This window comes from Trematomus bernacchii, unplaced genomic scaffold, assembly GCF_902827165.1.
Source record: "Trematomus bernacchii unplaced genomic scaffold, fTreBer1.1, whole genome shotgun sequence".
In the NCBI taxonomy this organism is placed as follows: Eukaryota; Metazoa; Chordata; class Actinopteri; order Perciformes; family Nototheniidae; genus Trematomus; species Trematomus bernacchii.
Genome location: NW_022987565.1, coordinates 1,087,371 through 1,104,311, shown reverse-complemented (window position 1 = coordinate 1,104,311; position 16,941 = coordinate 1,087,371). Strand labels below are relative to the sequence as shown.

Below are 16,941 nucleotides of genomic sequence, written 5' to 3'. Positions count from 1 at the left end.
AAAGCTGCTGCTGAAGAAAATGTGTATGTTTAATAAAGAGAAGGTTTGTTGTGCCTTTATGAGACCAGCCTTGGTACATGGTGATCTGATGGGAATCCCCTCAAGTCAACATTCATTTACAGCCTTGTTACTCTGAACCTCTTCAACTTTACTACAGGGTTTTATGCTATAGCTTTGGCTTAAAACATTTTCAACTCTGTTTTAATACTCAGGTTCCCATAGGACTTTAAAACAGGTTTAGCTTTCTGTAATAATCTCTCCTTTTTAAATTTGACTCAAAAAGAAATGTAATTCATTTGAATTGAAAGACAGAGAAAAGTGACCTCACTTGGTTGTATTGGCCTGCCGTGTTGTTCAGGAGCTCCACAACCTCCATGCTGTCTACAGTGGCCAGGTCTGTGTGTTTCTCTCTGCAGTATCTCTGTGCTTCAGACATGGTCTTTGCTTCAGAAACAAAATGGTACTGACGTTCAGCATGTGAGGAGACAGCGCTCAGCCCTGTAGAGACACACACATTTTGATTAGATTCAATATCAATTACTGAACCAAGTTCTCCAAATTACATTAAAGTTAAACTGTAAATTAAACAACTTAAGTAATTGTCAGAGGGAAACCAAAATACAAAGTACTAAAAATTGCTAATGAGATAACATGCAGTATTTTAAATAAAAAATATAAAACTCTTGCCTGAAAGAGCGATGATGATCAGAAGAACTTTATCCATCCTTGTCTCTTCCCTGTTCTTCTCTTTTGGACTGAGACTGTAGATGTGCAGCTGTTTATATTAAATATTAGGTCAAACATTAACTAACATTATGCGTTAGTCAGCTGCACTTTCGACTTAATGCAAAGTGGATATGGAACTGACAGCTTTATTATATCAGGCTTATTTACTTACATGCATTTACAAAGAAAGACAAATAGAGTAATATGGGCGTAGGACTGGTGATGCAGCAGGAAAACCAAATTCATGCCCATACAGAAAAAAATACAAAAAGTCTGAAACAACACTGCTCATTTCATATAATGAGACACTTTTACAGTTTACAAGCTAATACATTTAAAAGATCACAAAACCATTGTAAGAATGATTACACTGACTTCCAGCTTCATTCTTTGGGTATTCCAGTAAAACCTTTGTACATGCTTTAACCCTCCTGTTGTCTTCGGATCAAATCTGACTGATTTACTACTTTCATCAATCATAACTTTTTAGTTTTAGATTCGATTGCATTAAGGCTTTATGATATCCTTCACAGACATTTGAACATTTAAAATAGCTGATCACCACTTTCATTGGATTTTGGATGATTTAGTCAACTTTGTAACACCCATGGTGTTCCCGGTCAAAAATGACCGCCATAAAGAAAAGGAATTAGTAACCATCCGGATCAGATAAAACACATACACACACACACACACACACACACACACACACACACACACACACACACACACACACACACACACACACCACACACACACACTACACACACACACACACACACACACACACACACACACACACACACACACCTTACAGTATGTGCCCATCCCCCCCCATGAATCACACCTGGCTCACTCAATACATGTTCAGTGTCTGTTCTTTGTATATTTACTGCAGTTCTTCATGTATACCAGTAGTCTGATACAATATGTACAGTTTGAAAGGGTGTTAAATGAAATTTGGTGATGATGGTTTTTGTGTTAATGTAATAGCAGTTAAAACAGGACCGGTCAAATTTGACCGCGAACACCAAAGTAAGGGGGGAAACGAAAACAATAGGAGGGTTAATGTTACACAAACTTTATTTTTCTTTGTGTCTGGATACCTGTTTCAAACGCTTTGTTTTAGCTGCTCAAAAGGATTTTACTCTCAAGGCAAAGGCTTGAGTCCATGTTCACCCTCTGATGGCGTTTACTGCAAACCAAAATAAACTGAGACACATTCAGAATGTTTAGAGCTGCTTTACAATTAAAAAATATTTATATTTCAAAACCTCACTTTTCAAAAATCACTTTATAATCTAAAAGGCATTACCTATATTTAAAAAAAAAAAGCGTCTTGTGATCCAGGATCTTGCATATATTACGGCCGAACATCTCTAACCAAAAATCTTCTAAATTTCCCCCAACAAGAGGACATACCCTCCATTACAAAGTGCACCATGATGGATGTGGCTGAGGTGGAACTGTTCTCAGGAAGGTTCATGTATAAAGAGAACTGAGCAGTGTCAGAAGCAGGACTCTGTTCATTCCTATATTCCACAATGTGTTTTGACAGAAATACGACTGAACTGACTCGACTTCCAGCATCAGCCTCCATGGCGTTAGAACAGGACTTATTATTGGAACTGAAACACTCAGGTAATCTGAACAACACAGTAACTGAACTCTTCAGAAAGAAAGGAGGATGGTTTTTGGGAACAAATAATCAGACGTATTTGTGAGTAATGGCTATAATGACTTTTATTTAACATTGTTGATATTTTCTTGTCATTTTATTAAGTAAATATTGTTGCTTCTGCTAGAGATGATGTGCGGCGCAGCATTGAAAGGATGCTTGTTGAATTGTGTTGTTTGGTGTTCTTGCTTTAGTAATGGCATTCATTCTCTCTACATTAGAAACCTGTCTGTGATGCAGCGCCCTGTTATACTGCGTTAATGTATCATATTAATGGTTTCTATAGCCGTGACGTCATAATAATGCTATTAGGAGGTGGATTCATTCAGGTAGACACTACTGAAGGCCTAGGTGTGAAATGCACGGCCTGTTTTCAACATAACTCATTTGAAGATATTGTGAGACAAAAAAACTATAATTAGGATGCAAATTAAAGAAACACATTTTTGTATGAAATCTCATTAAAGGTCTTTTTTTTATTGGTCATTTAATCTTAATCAAAATTCAACAAAAGCCAAACATTTTATTATTATCTCCCACCGGCCAAGCAAATACATTCAATAGTAAAAACCCTAAACATATTAAATTCATAACCATATATAACAAGGAAAAGCATTACATTCTCTATCTTCTATCAAAATGATCGTAACTAATTGATTATTCAGATCATTGTTGCAGCTGAATTCTGTCGCACGAGGACTTTGAGGAAAGAAATACACTTTTCTCTGATAAAAATCACACACAGCAATTCAGCTTTAGAGCTCATCCCTCTTCTTCTCCTCCTCCTTGTGGAAGACTTGTCCATCCGGCTGCTTCCTCCAGGCCAGTTGGACGTTGTCGTCCAATCCCTGGGCCCTTAGGTTCTTTTTCGCCTGAGACACAAAAACTCATTATCATTATCGTTCCAATAAAAACAGATGATTTATCTTTAGTTCACTCATCTGAAGTGGTAGTTGTTCCCCTTATTTCTTCCAGTGTAAAGGCTTACCTCAGGTTATGGAATAGTATTTGTACATTTTCCTAATGCATTTGGTGGCATGTGGCTAAATTTCTGCTATTTACTTCTGCACATATTTACACGTCTTCTTACTAAATGCTTGGGTCCTGTTATTTGTGGCCAAAGTATTGAATGTATAATGGATATAGAATTTCATTCATGTTCCTCTTGGTCCATTTCATTCGTATTGAAATTCATTTACTACATTTTCTTTCGTTGAATTCATTATTCTTTAACAGTTATTTATTTGTTTCCTACCTATTTCGTCTCGTGTTCTCATGTCATGTGAATTTCCTTTCTGGTGATTGATGTTTTTGCATACAAGTATAAAACATGATTTACCTCCACCAACATCGCATCCAGAAAAGCGGGGTCGTTCAGATCCACACCGTTTGGTTTCTCCACGCTCACCTTTATCACTTTCATTGAAACAGGCACAACAGGCACAACAGGCACAACAGGCACAACAGGCACAGCAGGCACAGTAGACACAGCAGGCTTAGCAGTCGTAACAGGCACAACAGGCACACTAGTCTCAGGAGTCGTAACAGGCACAACAGGCACAGCTAAAAACACAAACAAACTTCATCAGTCACAACATTTATGGTGTCTTCTTTTTCAACAGACTCAATATCATCACTTGCTTTGACATAGCTGTGAATTGTACTCACGTCCGTAGCAAATGAATGGTTTCTCCACTCCACAGTCCAAGTCCTCCCATTTTCCAGAGTTGTTGAAAGCTGCAGCCACACAAACTTTGAGACCTATGTAGTTAGGTTTATTTTCTGCCCAGTACTCGAAGGAGGAGAAACTTCCATCGGACCACTTCCAGGAGTCTCTGTAAAGGCCGATCCAATAACCCCGTCCAGCTGAATTCTCAAGCCGCTGGTTCTCCGCCAGGTTTCTCACACTGGCCAGGTCTGTGTAGCTTCTCCTGCAGGCGCTCTGGGCCTCAGTCCATGTCATTGTGTTTTGGAACAAGGTAAATTGTGCATCCGGCCCTGAAAATGGACCCCAGAGAAGCTGAGTAGAGGCACCACGACATACAGCCTGGCATCAATGCCACATCTCTGGTGGTATTGATGCCTTTATAATATAAAATATTACATTTAAATCCCACACATTTGTACTTTGTAATTTGTATTTCTGGGGTTTTTCAACACATGAATGTTGGCAAGAAACTTTAGTAGTATCAGTGGTGGAATATTCAGATATTTTAGTAAAAGCAGGAGTACAACAATGTGAATATACTCTGTTACAGATTAAAGCTTCATTCAAATTGTATTGATTCTATATTGTTCTTATTCTGTTTAGCTCAGATGTATAAGATGTCAAACGTAACTACAATTCTAAAACAAGTTTGCAAAAAATAGTCTATTATAATTTCCTTTGACGTTATCTTTTAAATTAAACCATGTGAGAATGTTAGTGAAAAGGGAAATGTCTTTAGTGGAACTGCTAACAAAAGAAAAAAAGTCACAAAGAAAAAAGGTTGGGAACCGCTAGTTAGATAAAGACCAATGCATTGTATTTCAGAAGCTTAAAATAAGATTTTAAATGTGTAATATTCATTTTAAGTTTATATTCTTACCTGCGACATTAAAGCAGAGCGCCCAGAGGGGGATATTACAATCTTCATCATGCCATGTTCCATCAGAAAACAAATATGTGCATTTGTCAATTGGCTTGTTGCCTGGTTGATTATCCCCCCATGGTCTGAACTCCGTCTCCCCCGGTTCGTAGAAGCTTGGGTCTGACATCGACCACTTCCAGGTGTCCCGGTCATCGTGCAGCCCTATCCAGGCTGACTGAAAGCAAGACATTGTTATAATTATTACATCCTGTTGAAGCTTTTAAAGCTGCTGCTGAAGAAAATGTGTATGTTTAATAAAGAGAAGGTTTGCCTTTATGAGACCAGCCTTGGTACATGGTGATCTGATGGGAATCCCCTCAAGTCAACATGCATTTACAGCCTTGTTACTCTGAACCTCTTCAACTTTATTACAGGGTTTTATGCTATAGCTTTGGCTTAAAACATTTTCAACTCTGTTTTAATACTCAGGTTCCCATAGGACTTTAAAACAGGTTTAGCTTTCTGTAATAATCTCTCCTTTTTAAATTTGACTCTAAAAGAAATGTAATTCATTTGAATTGAAAGACAGAGAAAAGTGACCTCACTTGGTTGAATTGGCCTGCCATGTTGTTCAGGAGCTCCACAACCTCCATGCTGTCTACAGTGGCCAGGTCTGTGTGTTTCTCTCTGCAGTATCTCTGTGCTTCAGACATGGTCTTTGCTTCATAAACAAAATGGTACTGACGTTCAGCATGTGAGGAGACAGCGCTCAGCCCTGTAGAGACACAGACATTTTGATTAGATTCAATATCAATTACTGAACCAAGTTCTCCAAATTACATTAAAGTTAAACTGTAAATTAAACAACTTAAGTAATTGTCAGAGGGAAACCACAATACAAAGTACTAAAAATGTCTAATGGAATAACATACAGTATTTTAAATCAAAATATATAAAACTCTTGCCTGAAAGAGCGATGATGATCAGAAGAACCTTTTCCATCCTTGTCTCTTCCCTGTTCTTCTCTTTTGGACTGAGACTGTAGATGTGCAGCTGTTTATATTAAATATTAGGTCAAACATTAACTAACATTATGCGTTAGTCAGCTGCACTTTCGACTTAATGCAAAGTGGATATGGAACTGACAGCTTTATTATATCAGGCTTATTTACTTGCATGCATTTACAAGGAAAGACAAATAGAGTAATATGGGCGTAGGACTGGTCATGCAGCAGGAAAACCAAATTCATGCCCATACAGAAAAAAATACAAAACGTCTGAAACAACACTGCTCATTTCATATAATGAGACACTTTTACAGTTTACAAGCTAATACATTTAAAAGATCACAAAACCATTGTAAGAATGATTACACTGACTTCCAGCTTCATTCTTTGGGTATTCCAGTAAAACCTTTGTACATGCTTTAACCCTCCTGTTGTCTTCGGGTCAAATCTGACCGATTTACTACAGTACTTTCATCAATCATAACTTTTTTGTTTTACATTCGACTGCATTAAGGCTTTATGATATCCTTCACAGTAGATATTTGAACATATAAAATTGCTGATCACCACTTTCATTGGATTTTGGATGATTTAGTCAACTTTGTAACACCCATGGTGTTCCTGGTCAAAAATGACCGCCATAAAGAAAAGGAATTAGTAACCATCCGGATCAGATCAGATCAGATCAGATCAGATCAGACACACACGCGCGCGCGCGCGCACGCGCGCGCGCACGCACACACACACACACACACACACACACACACACACACACACACACACACACACACACACCTGGTCTCACCAGAATGCGTGACTCCACCACGACTCCTTAACACCGCAGTGCGTGGTGGAGTCACGAACTTTGTTACATTTACGTGTCTGCACCACGCAAACAACGCCAATGTAAAGTGAATGAGGCTCCTTTGTCGTGGTGCACACACGCATTTCTACAACGTCCAGCAGTGAGCTTTTATTCTATAAAACGTTTTTAAAATCTACTTTATAGCTTGTAGTAACTCACAGGAGGCTTCTTTTATTTTATTTGTATTCATAATAATTTTTATTTTTCGTCAGAATGTATTATGGTGCATTATTCACCAATGTTTGTTCTCAAAAAACAATGTATTGTAAGTAATACAACTGTGATTTTTATTAAATTAGTTCGTTTTTAAGGAAGGCCAGAGCTTCAGCTGTGTCAAAGAGATTGTTCCCTTTAGTTAACGTTATTTAAAAGATAATTATATTCCTATTTGATTAAGTACCCTTTATTGTATTACGGACACAGAGAGCAATGTGAGCCTCCATTCCCATTGGATAACGGAGGATTTTACACCCGGAAGTAAGTATTCTCCTTACTGTCCATTGATTTTATTTACAGTGATATCTGCACTACTCATCAACTCAAAAACACCAGATTATCCTTGTTAATTACACAACATTGATTGGTTTAAATTGTGTGCAATGCTTTTGTATTTTCCCCTTTCGATTCGGAGAAACAAATATGTTTTCGGAGTGTGTGGATGGTAGAAGACACTACACTACCCAGAATCCTCAGCTATTGTTCCGCTTTGCCTCAAGCTCTGTGATTGGTTGACCTCCAACTGCATTCCAATGAAAAAAACGTTTCGTCAAAGATCAAATCATACTTTATTCAGCAGTGCTTGCTTTACTCTTTGAAAGTCATCACATGAATGCATTGTAATGAATGGTTTGGCTGCATTAAACATTACCCATCTGTCGTAGTTCTTTATTTATCTACAGAGATCGGGCCTCAGAATGGACCGGAAACTATTCTTTTACCGTTCTATTTTAATTTCACAATAAAGTTAGTAGTAATAATTTGTTTTGATATTATTGTTTTTTATTAACTACTAGACCGCTGGGTCATGTTAAGACCATCTTTTCTGTGTTGCTGTGGGTTTTTTACATCGCTTTTGTGTTACAAATATCAAAACAATAACAGAATATATCCGTCGTAAACTAAACCAGAAACAGCAGTATATTTTATTTTGTTAACACTGTAAACTTGACAGCTTTTTAACCCGCACCTCCTACTGGTTAAAGCACGTTATTACACGTTTAGAGTAATGCAATGCAGGTAGATTGTGTTGCTTTTTATTGACTGTTTTAAAATGCCTTTTTCTTAATGTCTTTCATTTTTGTAAAGCACTTTTGAATGTGTTATATTTGATGAAAACATTTCAATATTAAGAGTACATACTCTTAATATAGTGGGAAAGTGGAAGGTCAATGATATAAATAATATAGAATAGAAAATATCAAGAAGATACTGTAAGTGATCTCTACAATAAAACAGTTTAGTGCCTGATAGGAGGATGTGCAAAACAGACAAACTTATAAGGCTTTATTTAAACATTAAAGAATACTTTAGGTTAAGGTCGTCTTTTAAATAAGAAAAAAGCTTTGGGGGTATCTACAGATATTAAGCCTGACAAAGTACTTAACGTCTAATATATTGCATGGTTTGTTTTGGAACTTGACAATCAACTTTCCTTCAATGTTAACTATGTTGAAGCACTTATTTTAACTGATATTATACATATTAATTATACTCTTATAAGATGTATGTAGATAGTATAAGAAATGTGCAGAATATGTTTAATGGTGGAGGTACACAGATATCGATAGATGTATTGTGATGCACTGTTGATGAACCTGTGACCCAAGTGTTTCATTCATTGCATAACTACACCATAGTTGTGTATATGATATGTCAATAAACCTTAGAAAATCTTGAAATCTTGAAAGGGATGTGCAAAATAGCCATTATATACAGTTTTTAATGAACTATTAGTAGAGAATAACGAGTAATGAATATGCTTTAGGGATCTGCAGATACATATTTAGTCTTCTCAAGCACCCACTACCAAATATCTCGCCTGATTGTTGGCTGAATTCACTGAATTTTACTCCGGTGTAACTAAAGTCTGATTTAAGGGTTGTTTATATTTCACATCATTAATCCAAATCTGTAAAGTAACTAAAATAAATGTAGTGGAGTAAAAATACCAGGTTAACCTTAAAGAAAGCCCTCAGGATTATAAAAGACCCCCATCACCCCACAAACTGTTCTGTCTGCTGCCGTCTGGCAGGCGGTACCGCAGCATCCGGACTAAAACCACCAGACTCAGGGACAGTTTCATCCCACAGGCCATAAGACTATTAAACACCTGAACTTAGAAACAACATCCATAACATTCATCTGGCTGCTACTTAGAAATTATTTATCTAATATATCATATTCCAATCACTTGTATATAGACTCTTATTGCACTATTTCACTTTTTACTATTTTACTATTTTTCTTTTTGTATTTACTTGCACTATTTGTTCTGTGTAGCCTATCTGTTTTATTGTGTTGCACTGTTGGAGGAGCCTGTGACCTAAGGGGGGGGTAGGACACGTTCTAAGCACATGGTGTAGTCCTATAGCTGAGGATTCTGGGTAGTGTAGTGCCTTCTGCCATCCACACACTACGAACAAATATTTGTTTCTCCGAATCGAAAGGGGAAAATACAAAAGCATTGCACACAATTTAAACCAATCAATGTTGTGTAATTAACAAGGCTAATCTGGTGTTTTTGAGTTGATGAGTAGTGCAGATATCACTGTAAATAAAATCAATGGACAGTAAGGAGAATACTTACTTCCGGGTGTAAAATGCTCTGTTATCCAATGGGAATGGACGCTCAGCTCTTTGGGTCCGTAATACAATAAAGGGGACTTAATCAAATAGGAATATAATTATCTTTTAAATAACGTTAACTAAAGGGAACAATCTCTTTGACACAGCTGAAGCTCTGGCCTTCCTTAAAAACGAACTAATTTAATAAAAATCACAGTTGTATTACACACAATGCATTGTTTTTTGAGAACAAACATTGGTGAATAATGCACCATAATACATTCTGACGAAAAATAAAAATGATTATGAATACAAATAAAATAAAAGAAGCCTCCTGTGAGTTACTACAAGCTATAAAGTAGATTTTAAAAACGTTTTATAGAATAAAAGCTCACTGCTGGACGTTGTAGAAATGCGTGTGTGCACCACGACAAAGGAGCCTCATTCACTTTACATTGGGGTTGTTTGCGTGGTGCAGACACGTAAATGTAGCAAAGTTCGTGACTCCACCACGCACTGCGGTGTTAAGGAGTCGTGGTGGAGTCACGCATTCTGGTGAGACCAGGTTGACCTTACAGTATGTGCCCATCCCCCCACATGGATCACACCTGGCTCACTCAATACATGTTCAGTGTCTGTTCTTTGTATATTTACTGCAGTGTTTCATGTATACCAGTAGTCTGATACAATATGTACAGTTTGAAAGGGTGTTAAATGAAATTTGGTGATGATGGTTTTTGTGTTAATGTAATAGCAGTTAAAACAGGACCGGTCAAATTTGACCGTGAACACCAAAGTAAGGGGGGGAACGAAAACAATAGGAGGGTTAATGTTACACAAACTTTATTTTTCTTTGTGTCTGGATACCTGTTTCAAACGCTTTGTTTTAGCTGCTCAAAAGGATTTTACTCTCAAGGCAAAGGCTTGAGTACATGTTCACCCTCTGATGGCGTTTACTGCAAACCAAAATGAACTGAGACACATTCAGAATGTTTAGAGCTGCTTTACAATTAAAAAAGCTTCATATTTCAAAACCTCACTTTTCAAAAATCACTTTATAGTCTAAAAGGCATTACCTATATTTAAAAAAAAAAAGCGTCTTGTGATTCAGGATCTTGCATATATTCCGGCCAAACATCTCTCACCAATAATCTTCTAAATGTCCCCCAACAAGAGGACATACCCTCCATTACAAAGTGCACCATGATGGATGTGGCTGAGGTGGAATTGTTCTTAGGAAGGTTCATGTATAAAGAGAACTGAGCAGTGTCAGAAGCAGGACTCTGTTCATTCCTATATTCCACAATGTGTTTTGACAGAAATACGACTGAACTGACTCGACTTCCAGCATCAGCCTCCATGGCGTTAGAACAGGACTTATTATTGGAACTGAAACACTCAGGTAATCTGAACAACACAGTAACTGAACTCTTCAGAAAGAAAGGAGGATGGTTTTTGGGAACAAATAATCAAACGTATTGGTGAGTAATGGCTATATTGACTTTTATTTAACATTGTTGATATTTTCTTGTCATTTTATGAAGTAAATATTGTTGCTTCTGCTAGAGATGATGTGCGGCGCAGCAGTGAAAGGAGGCTTGTTGAATTGTGTTGTTTGGTGTTCTTGCTTTAGTAATGGCATTCATTCTCTCTACATTAGAAACCTGTCTGTGATGCAGCGCCCTGTTATACTGCGTTAATGTATCATATTAATGGTTTCTATAGCCGTGACGTCATAATAATGCTATTAGGAGGTGGGTTCATTCAGGTAGACACTACTGAAGGCCTAGTTGTGAAATGCACGGCCTGTTTCTGTTTTCAACATAACTCATTTGAAGATATTGTGAGACAAAAAAAACAATAATTATGATGCAAATAAAGAAACACATTTTTGTATGAAATTTCATTAAAGGTCATTTTTTTTATTGGTAATTTAATCTTGATCAGAATTCAATAAAAGCCAAACATTTTATTATTATCTCCCACCGGCCAAGCAAATACATTCAATAGTAAAAACCCTAAACATATTAAATTCATAACCATATATAACAAGGAAAAGCATTACATTCTCTATCTTCTATCAAAAATGATCGTAACTAATTGATTATTCAGATCATTGTTGCAGCTGAATTCTGTAACACGAGGGCTTTGAGGAAAGAAACACACTTTTCTCTGATAAAAGCCGACACAGCAATTCAGCTTTAGAGCTCATCCCTCTTCTTCTCCTCCTCCTCGTGGAAGACTTGTCCATCCGGCTGCTTCCTCCAGGCCAGTTGGACGTTGTCGTCCAATCCCTGGGCCCTTAGGTTCTTTTTCGCCTGAGACACAAAAACTCATTTTCATTATCGTTCCAATAAAAACAGATGATTTATCTTTAGTTCACTCATCTGAAATGGTAGTTGTTCCCCTTATTTCTTCCAGTGTAAAGGCTTACCTCAGGTTATGGAATAGTATTTGTACATTTTCCTAATGCATTTGGTGGCATGTGGCTAAGTTTCTGCTATTTACTTCTGCATATATACATTTACTACATTTTCTTTCGTTGAATTCATTATTCTTTAATAGTTATTTATTTGTTTCCTACCTATTTCGTCTCTTGTTCTCATGTCATGTGAATTTCCTTTCTGGTGATTGATGATTTTGAATAAAAGTATAAAACATGATTTACCTCCACCAACATCGCATCCAGAAAAGCGGGGTCGTTCAGATCCACACCGTTTGGGTTCTCCACGCTCACCTTTATCACTTTCATTGAAACAGGCACAACAGGCACAGTAGACACAGCAGGCTCAGGAGTCATATCAGGCTTAACAGGCACAGCTAAAAACACAAACAAACTTCATCAGTCACAACATTTATGGTGTCTTCTTTTTCAGCAGACTCAATATCATCACTTGCTTTGACGTAGCTGTGAATTGTACTCACGTCCGTAGCAAATGAATGGTTTATCCACTCCACAGTCCAAGTCCTCCCATTTTCCAAAGTTGTTGAAAGCTGCAGCCACACAAACTTTGAGACCTATGTAGTTAGGTTCATTTTCTGCCCAGTACTCGAAGGAGGAGAAACTTCCATCGGACCACTTCCAGGAGTCTCTGTAAAGGCCGATCCAATAAACCCCTCCAGCTGAACTCTCAATCCGCTGGCTATCCGCCAGGTTTCTCACACTGGCCAGGTCTGTGTGGTGTTCTCTGCAGTAGCTCTGGGCCTCAGTCCATGTCATTCCTCTTTCAATGAGGACAAATGTTGCATTCGGCCCTGAAAATGGACCCCAGAGAAGCTGAGTAGAGGCACCACAACATACAGCCTGACATCAATGCCACATCTCTGGTGGTATTGATGCCTTTATAATATAAAATATTACATTTAAATCCCACACATTTGTACTTTGTAATTTGTAGTTCTGGGGTTTTTCAACAGATGAATGTTGGCAAGAAACTTTAGTAGTATCAGTGATGGAAGAAGTATTCAGATATCTTAGTAAAAGCAGGAGTACAACAATGTGAATATACTGTGTTACAGGTTAAAGCTTCATTCAAATTATATTGATTCTATATTGTTCTTATTCTGTTTAGCACAGATGTATAAGATGTAAAACGTACCTACAATTCTGAAATAAGTTAGCAAAAAATGGTATATACATAACTTCCTTTGACGTTATCTTTTAAATGAAACCATGTGAGAATTTGAGTGAAAAGGGAAATGTCTTTAGTGGAACTGCTAACAAAAGAAAGAAAGTCACAAAGAAAAAAGGTTGGGAACCGCTAGTTAGATAAAGACCAATGCATTGTATTTCAGAAGCTTAAAATATGATTTTAAATGTGTAATATTAATTGTAAGTTTATATTCTTACCTGTGACATCAAAGCAGACCACATAGAGGGGGTTATTACAATCATGATCACCCCATATTCCACTACGATGAAAATGTGTGCATTGTTCATCGTGGCCGTTGCTTGGTTCTCCAGGCCCCCATTGTCTGAACTCCGTCTCCCCCGGTCCGTAGAAGCTTGGGTCTGACATCGACCACCTCCAGGTGTCCCAGTCATCGTGCAGCCCTATCCAGGCTGACTGAAAGCAAGACATTGTTATAATTATTACATCCTGTTGAAGCTTTTAAAGCTGCTGCTGAAGAAAATGTGTATGTTCAATAAAGAGAAGGTTTTTGTTGTGCCTTTATGAGACCAGCCTTGGTACATGGTGATCTGATGGGAATCCCCTCAAGTCAACATTCATTTACAGCCTTGTTACTCTGAACCTCTTCCACTTTATTACAGGGTTTTATGCTATAGCTTTGGCTTAAAACATTTTCAACTCTGTTTTAATACTCAGGTTCCCATAGGACTTTAAAACAGGTTTAGCTTTCTGTAATAATCTCTCCTTTTTAAATTTGACTCTAAAAGAAATGTAATTCATTTGAATCAAAAGACAGAGAAAAGTGACCTCACTTGGTTGTATTGGCCTGCCATGTTGTTCAGGAGCTCCACAACCTCCATGCTGTCTACAGTGGCCAGGTCTGTGTGTTTCTCTCTGCAGTATCTCTGTGCTTCAGACATGTTCTTTGCTTCATAAACAAAATGGTACTGACGTTCAGCATGTGAGGAGACAGCGCTCAGCCCTGTAGAGACACAGACACTTTGATTAGATTCAATATCAATTACTGAACCGACTTCTCCAAATTACATTAAAGTTAAACTGTAAATTAAACAACTTAAGTAATTGTCAGAGGGAAACCACAATACAAAGTACTAAACATTGCTAATGGGATAACATGCAGTATTTGAAATAAAAAATATAAAACTCTTGCCTGAAAGAGCGATGATGATCAGAAGAACTTTTTCCATCCTTGTCTCTTCCCTGTTCTTCTCTTTTGGACTGAGACTGTAGATGTGCAGCTGTTTACATTATACATTAGGTTAAACATTAACTAACATTATGCGTTAGTCAGCTGCACTTTCGACTTAATGCAAAGTGGATATGGAACCTTTTATATCAGGCTTATTTACTTACATTTGGACATGCATTTACAAGAAAAGACAAATAGAGTGATACCGGCGTAGGACTGGTGATACACAGCAGGAAAACCAAATTACAACTGTTTTTCAATACAGCCACCACGAAAATGTCCTTCAACTGCCGGGGCACTTCCTGGGGTCTTGGGAAGGTTCCTAACGGAGTGAAATGACTCAGAAGTTCCTCCGTGTCAGGCGTGATGAGAGCTGATCAGAAGTCTAGATAATAGGAAAAGAGCTTCAGTGCTTCCTTTATAATCTCCTTTAGTTTAGCATACACTCGACCACCCTTTTCGAAATGAAAGGAGAAAATGTTGTATATATTTTAATCTAATAATGTTGTTCACTGTTGTTCATGTTTATAAATCATCACCACAAAGAGCAAAGTATCTACATACACTTTTAGTAATCTACTGTCATCAATAACATCCGCTGGCCAATCATTAACAGCCTAATGTAAATGCAGTCAGATTCTCTTCGCACCGCAGTTGTCTTTTCCTGAGTCCTGATGTATTCTCCTTTGTATTTTCTCTTAACCCTATGATGTTTAACTCAGAAGTTAAGGAATAGTGGTTTGAAAAAGACGATAGAACCTGCATTTTTGGAAATTCAACCGCAACCTGTGTGGTCAAAAAGGTCATCAATGAAACTTGTTAGAGAAATATCCCTCGTCAGTGGCTTCAGCTTCAATATCAGGATCCATGTATTTATTATCCTTGCAAGAATGGAAGTAGTCATCACATACAGAGCATTTGGTACAACTAGTTCCTGAACAGTGTCCTTCAGATGCTGATATACAAGAGAGGGAGTTACACAGTCACAAGATGGAGGAATATAAAGCAGTATTCTATGTTTAGTTCAGATTAGCTAAAACCAACATAAGCAAAACACATGACAGTCATATGTCTATCTCCATAGAGGCTGAATCATCATGTTAATCACATAGCTATCATATGCCTAAAACAGTCCTGATTCTCTTCTAGATAATCATATACATCCTGTCATGTACACAGCTACAGTTGGGCCTTTGTTATCATGTTACTCTGATATTGGAAAAGTACATTCAGTATTGTCCCAACACAACTTCAAGAGCCACATTACACTGAAGCACGAATGGCAAAAGAAGGAAAGGAAGGCAAAGGGATTGATCACATATAAATATTCAAAGTTCTGTGGCCTTCATTGACCTTCTGCTGACTCTTCCAATGAATTCATCAGTCCATCTTTGGTCTGTTCCCCTTTTCGTCCTTTGCATATAGCTGATACTGCATGTTTGTTTTAAAGTTTATGTGGGTGTCATCGTAAAAGCAGTGTGTTTGTTTTACATGTAGGCTAGTTTGTTAGGAAACACAGTTGCCCATGTCTTGACCAGGGCTCCATTGGATGATACGTTTTCCATTCTCAATGGGACTTGAATAATTGTTTAATAATAAGACAATTCAAAAACATTGCATGAGGCGATTGAAAAATAATTCAACTTAACTTAACTCAACCAATCAGAATCAGAATCAGAATCAGAATACCTTAATTCGTCCCAGAGGGGAAATTTGCATTTGTTACAGCAAGAAAAGAGCCAAAGACAGCTTAATATTAGATACAAAAATTACACAATTTACTAAAGTTACATCCTGTGTGCATTGAAAACCACAAGTATGGATCCGGAAATACAAGTGTGAATCCTTCTGTGTGCATGTGTGAATTATGAGACTGTTCTGAGCCCATAAATGCGTGGATGAAAGAGATAAATGTGTGTCGAAGTGGAACTATTTGTGTGTGTGTGTGTGTGTGTGTGCATTTGTGTTGATGGATTCAGTAAATAGTTAATGAGCAGGGAGCAGGAACGTGTTGAAGCCCCAGGAGGTGGTATTGATGGAGCCTCCGACATATTGAACACATGGTGACAACAATGAGAGACAATAAAAGTAATCACCATCAGCTCCATATGTTCCTGTGTGGCAGAGATCGCAACGGTCTCAAGCTGCTGCTAATGCTTTAGACTGGTAGTTATAAACCCAGCGGGAATGTTTCTGTCACGCTTCTCACTCGTCAATACTGTCATTTTAATTACTTCTTCTGTTTACATGGTGTGTTGCATTTTGTGGCAGGGTCACACTCAGGTAACCGTTCTACTGTTGCCACATAATGGTCTCAAGAGAAATATCTCAAATAACTTTTAGAGTGTCATAAAATACAATGCAGAAATTCATGTTCACCTGAAGAATAACCTCATTGCATAACATTCACCTGATGCTTTTATTGAAAGCAGGCCACAATAAGTGCACTCAAACTCAAAATAACAAAAT

General features: G+C 37.6%; 2 protein-coding genes across 3 annotated transcripts in view; one reads left to right on the top strand and one right to left on the bottom strand.

Moving 5' to 3' along the window:
• The window catches only part of LOC117478566 (PDZ domain-containing protein 4-like), a 68,144-nt gene that overhangs the window by 21,831 nt on the left and 29,372 nt on the right, over positions 1-16,941 (top strand). The window lies entirely within an intron of this gene.
• On the bottom strand, positions 11,594-14,514 carry LOC117478550 (macrophage mannose receptor 1-like). 2 transcript variants are annotated; one of them, XM_034125551.1, is made up of 6 exons: positions 14,434-14,514; positions 14,075-14,244; positions 13,481-13,697; positions 12,556-12,885; positions 12,299-12,450; positions 11,594-11,948 (listed from the first exon to the last, which is right to left on the bottom strand). In XM_034125551.1, exons 1-6 carry the CDS (start codon positions 14,468-14,470, stop codon positions 11,832-11,834), a joined length of 1,023 nt encoding a protein of 340 aa, XP_033981442.1. In that variant the 5' UTR covers positions 14,471-14,514; the 3' UTR covers positions 11,594-11,831. The 2 variants fall into 2 exon arrangements, with proteins under 2 accessions (XP_033981442.1, XP_033981443.1); XM_034125552.1 differs by having other exon boundaries at positions 12,299-12,375.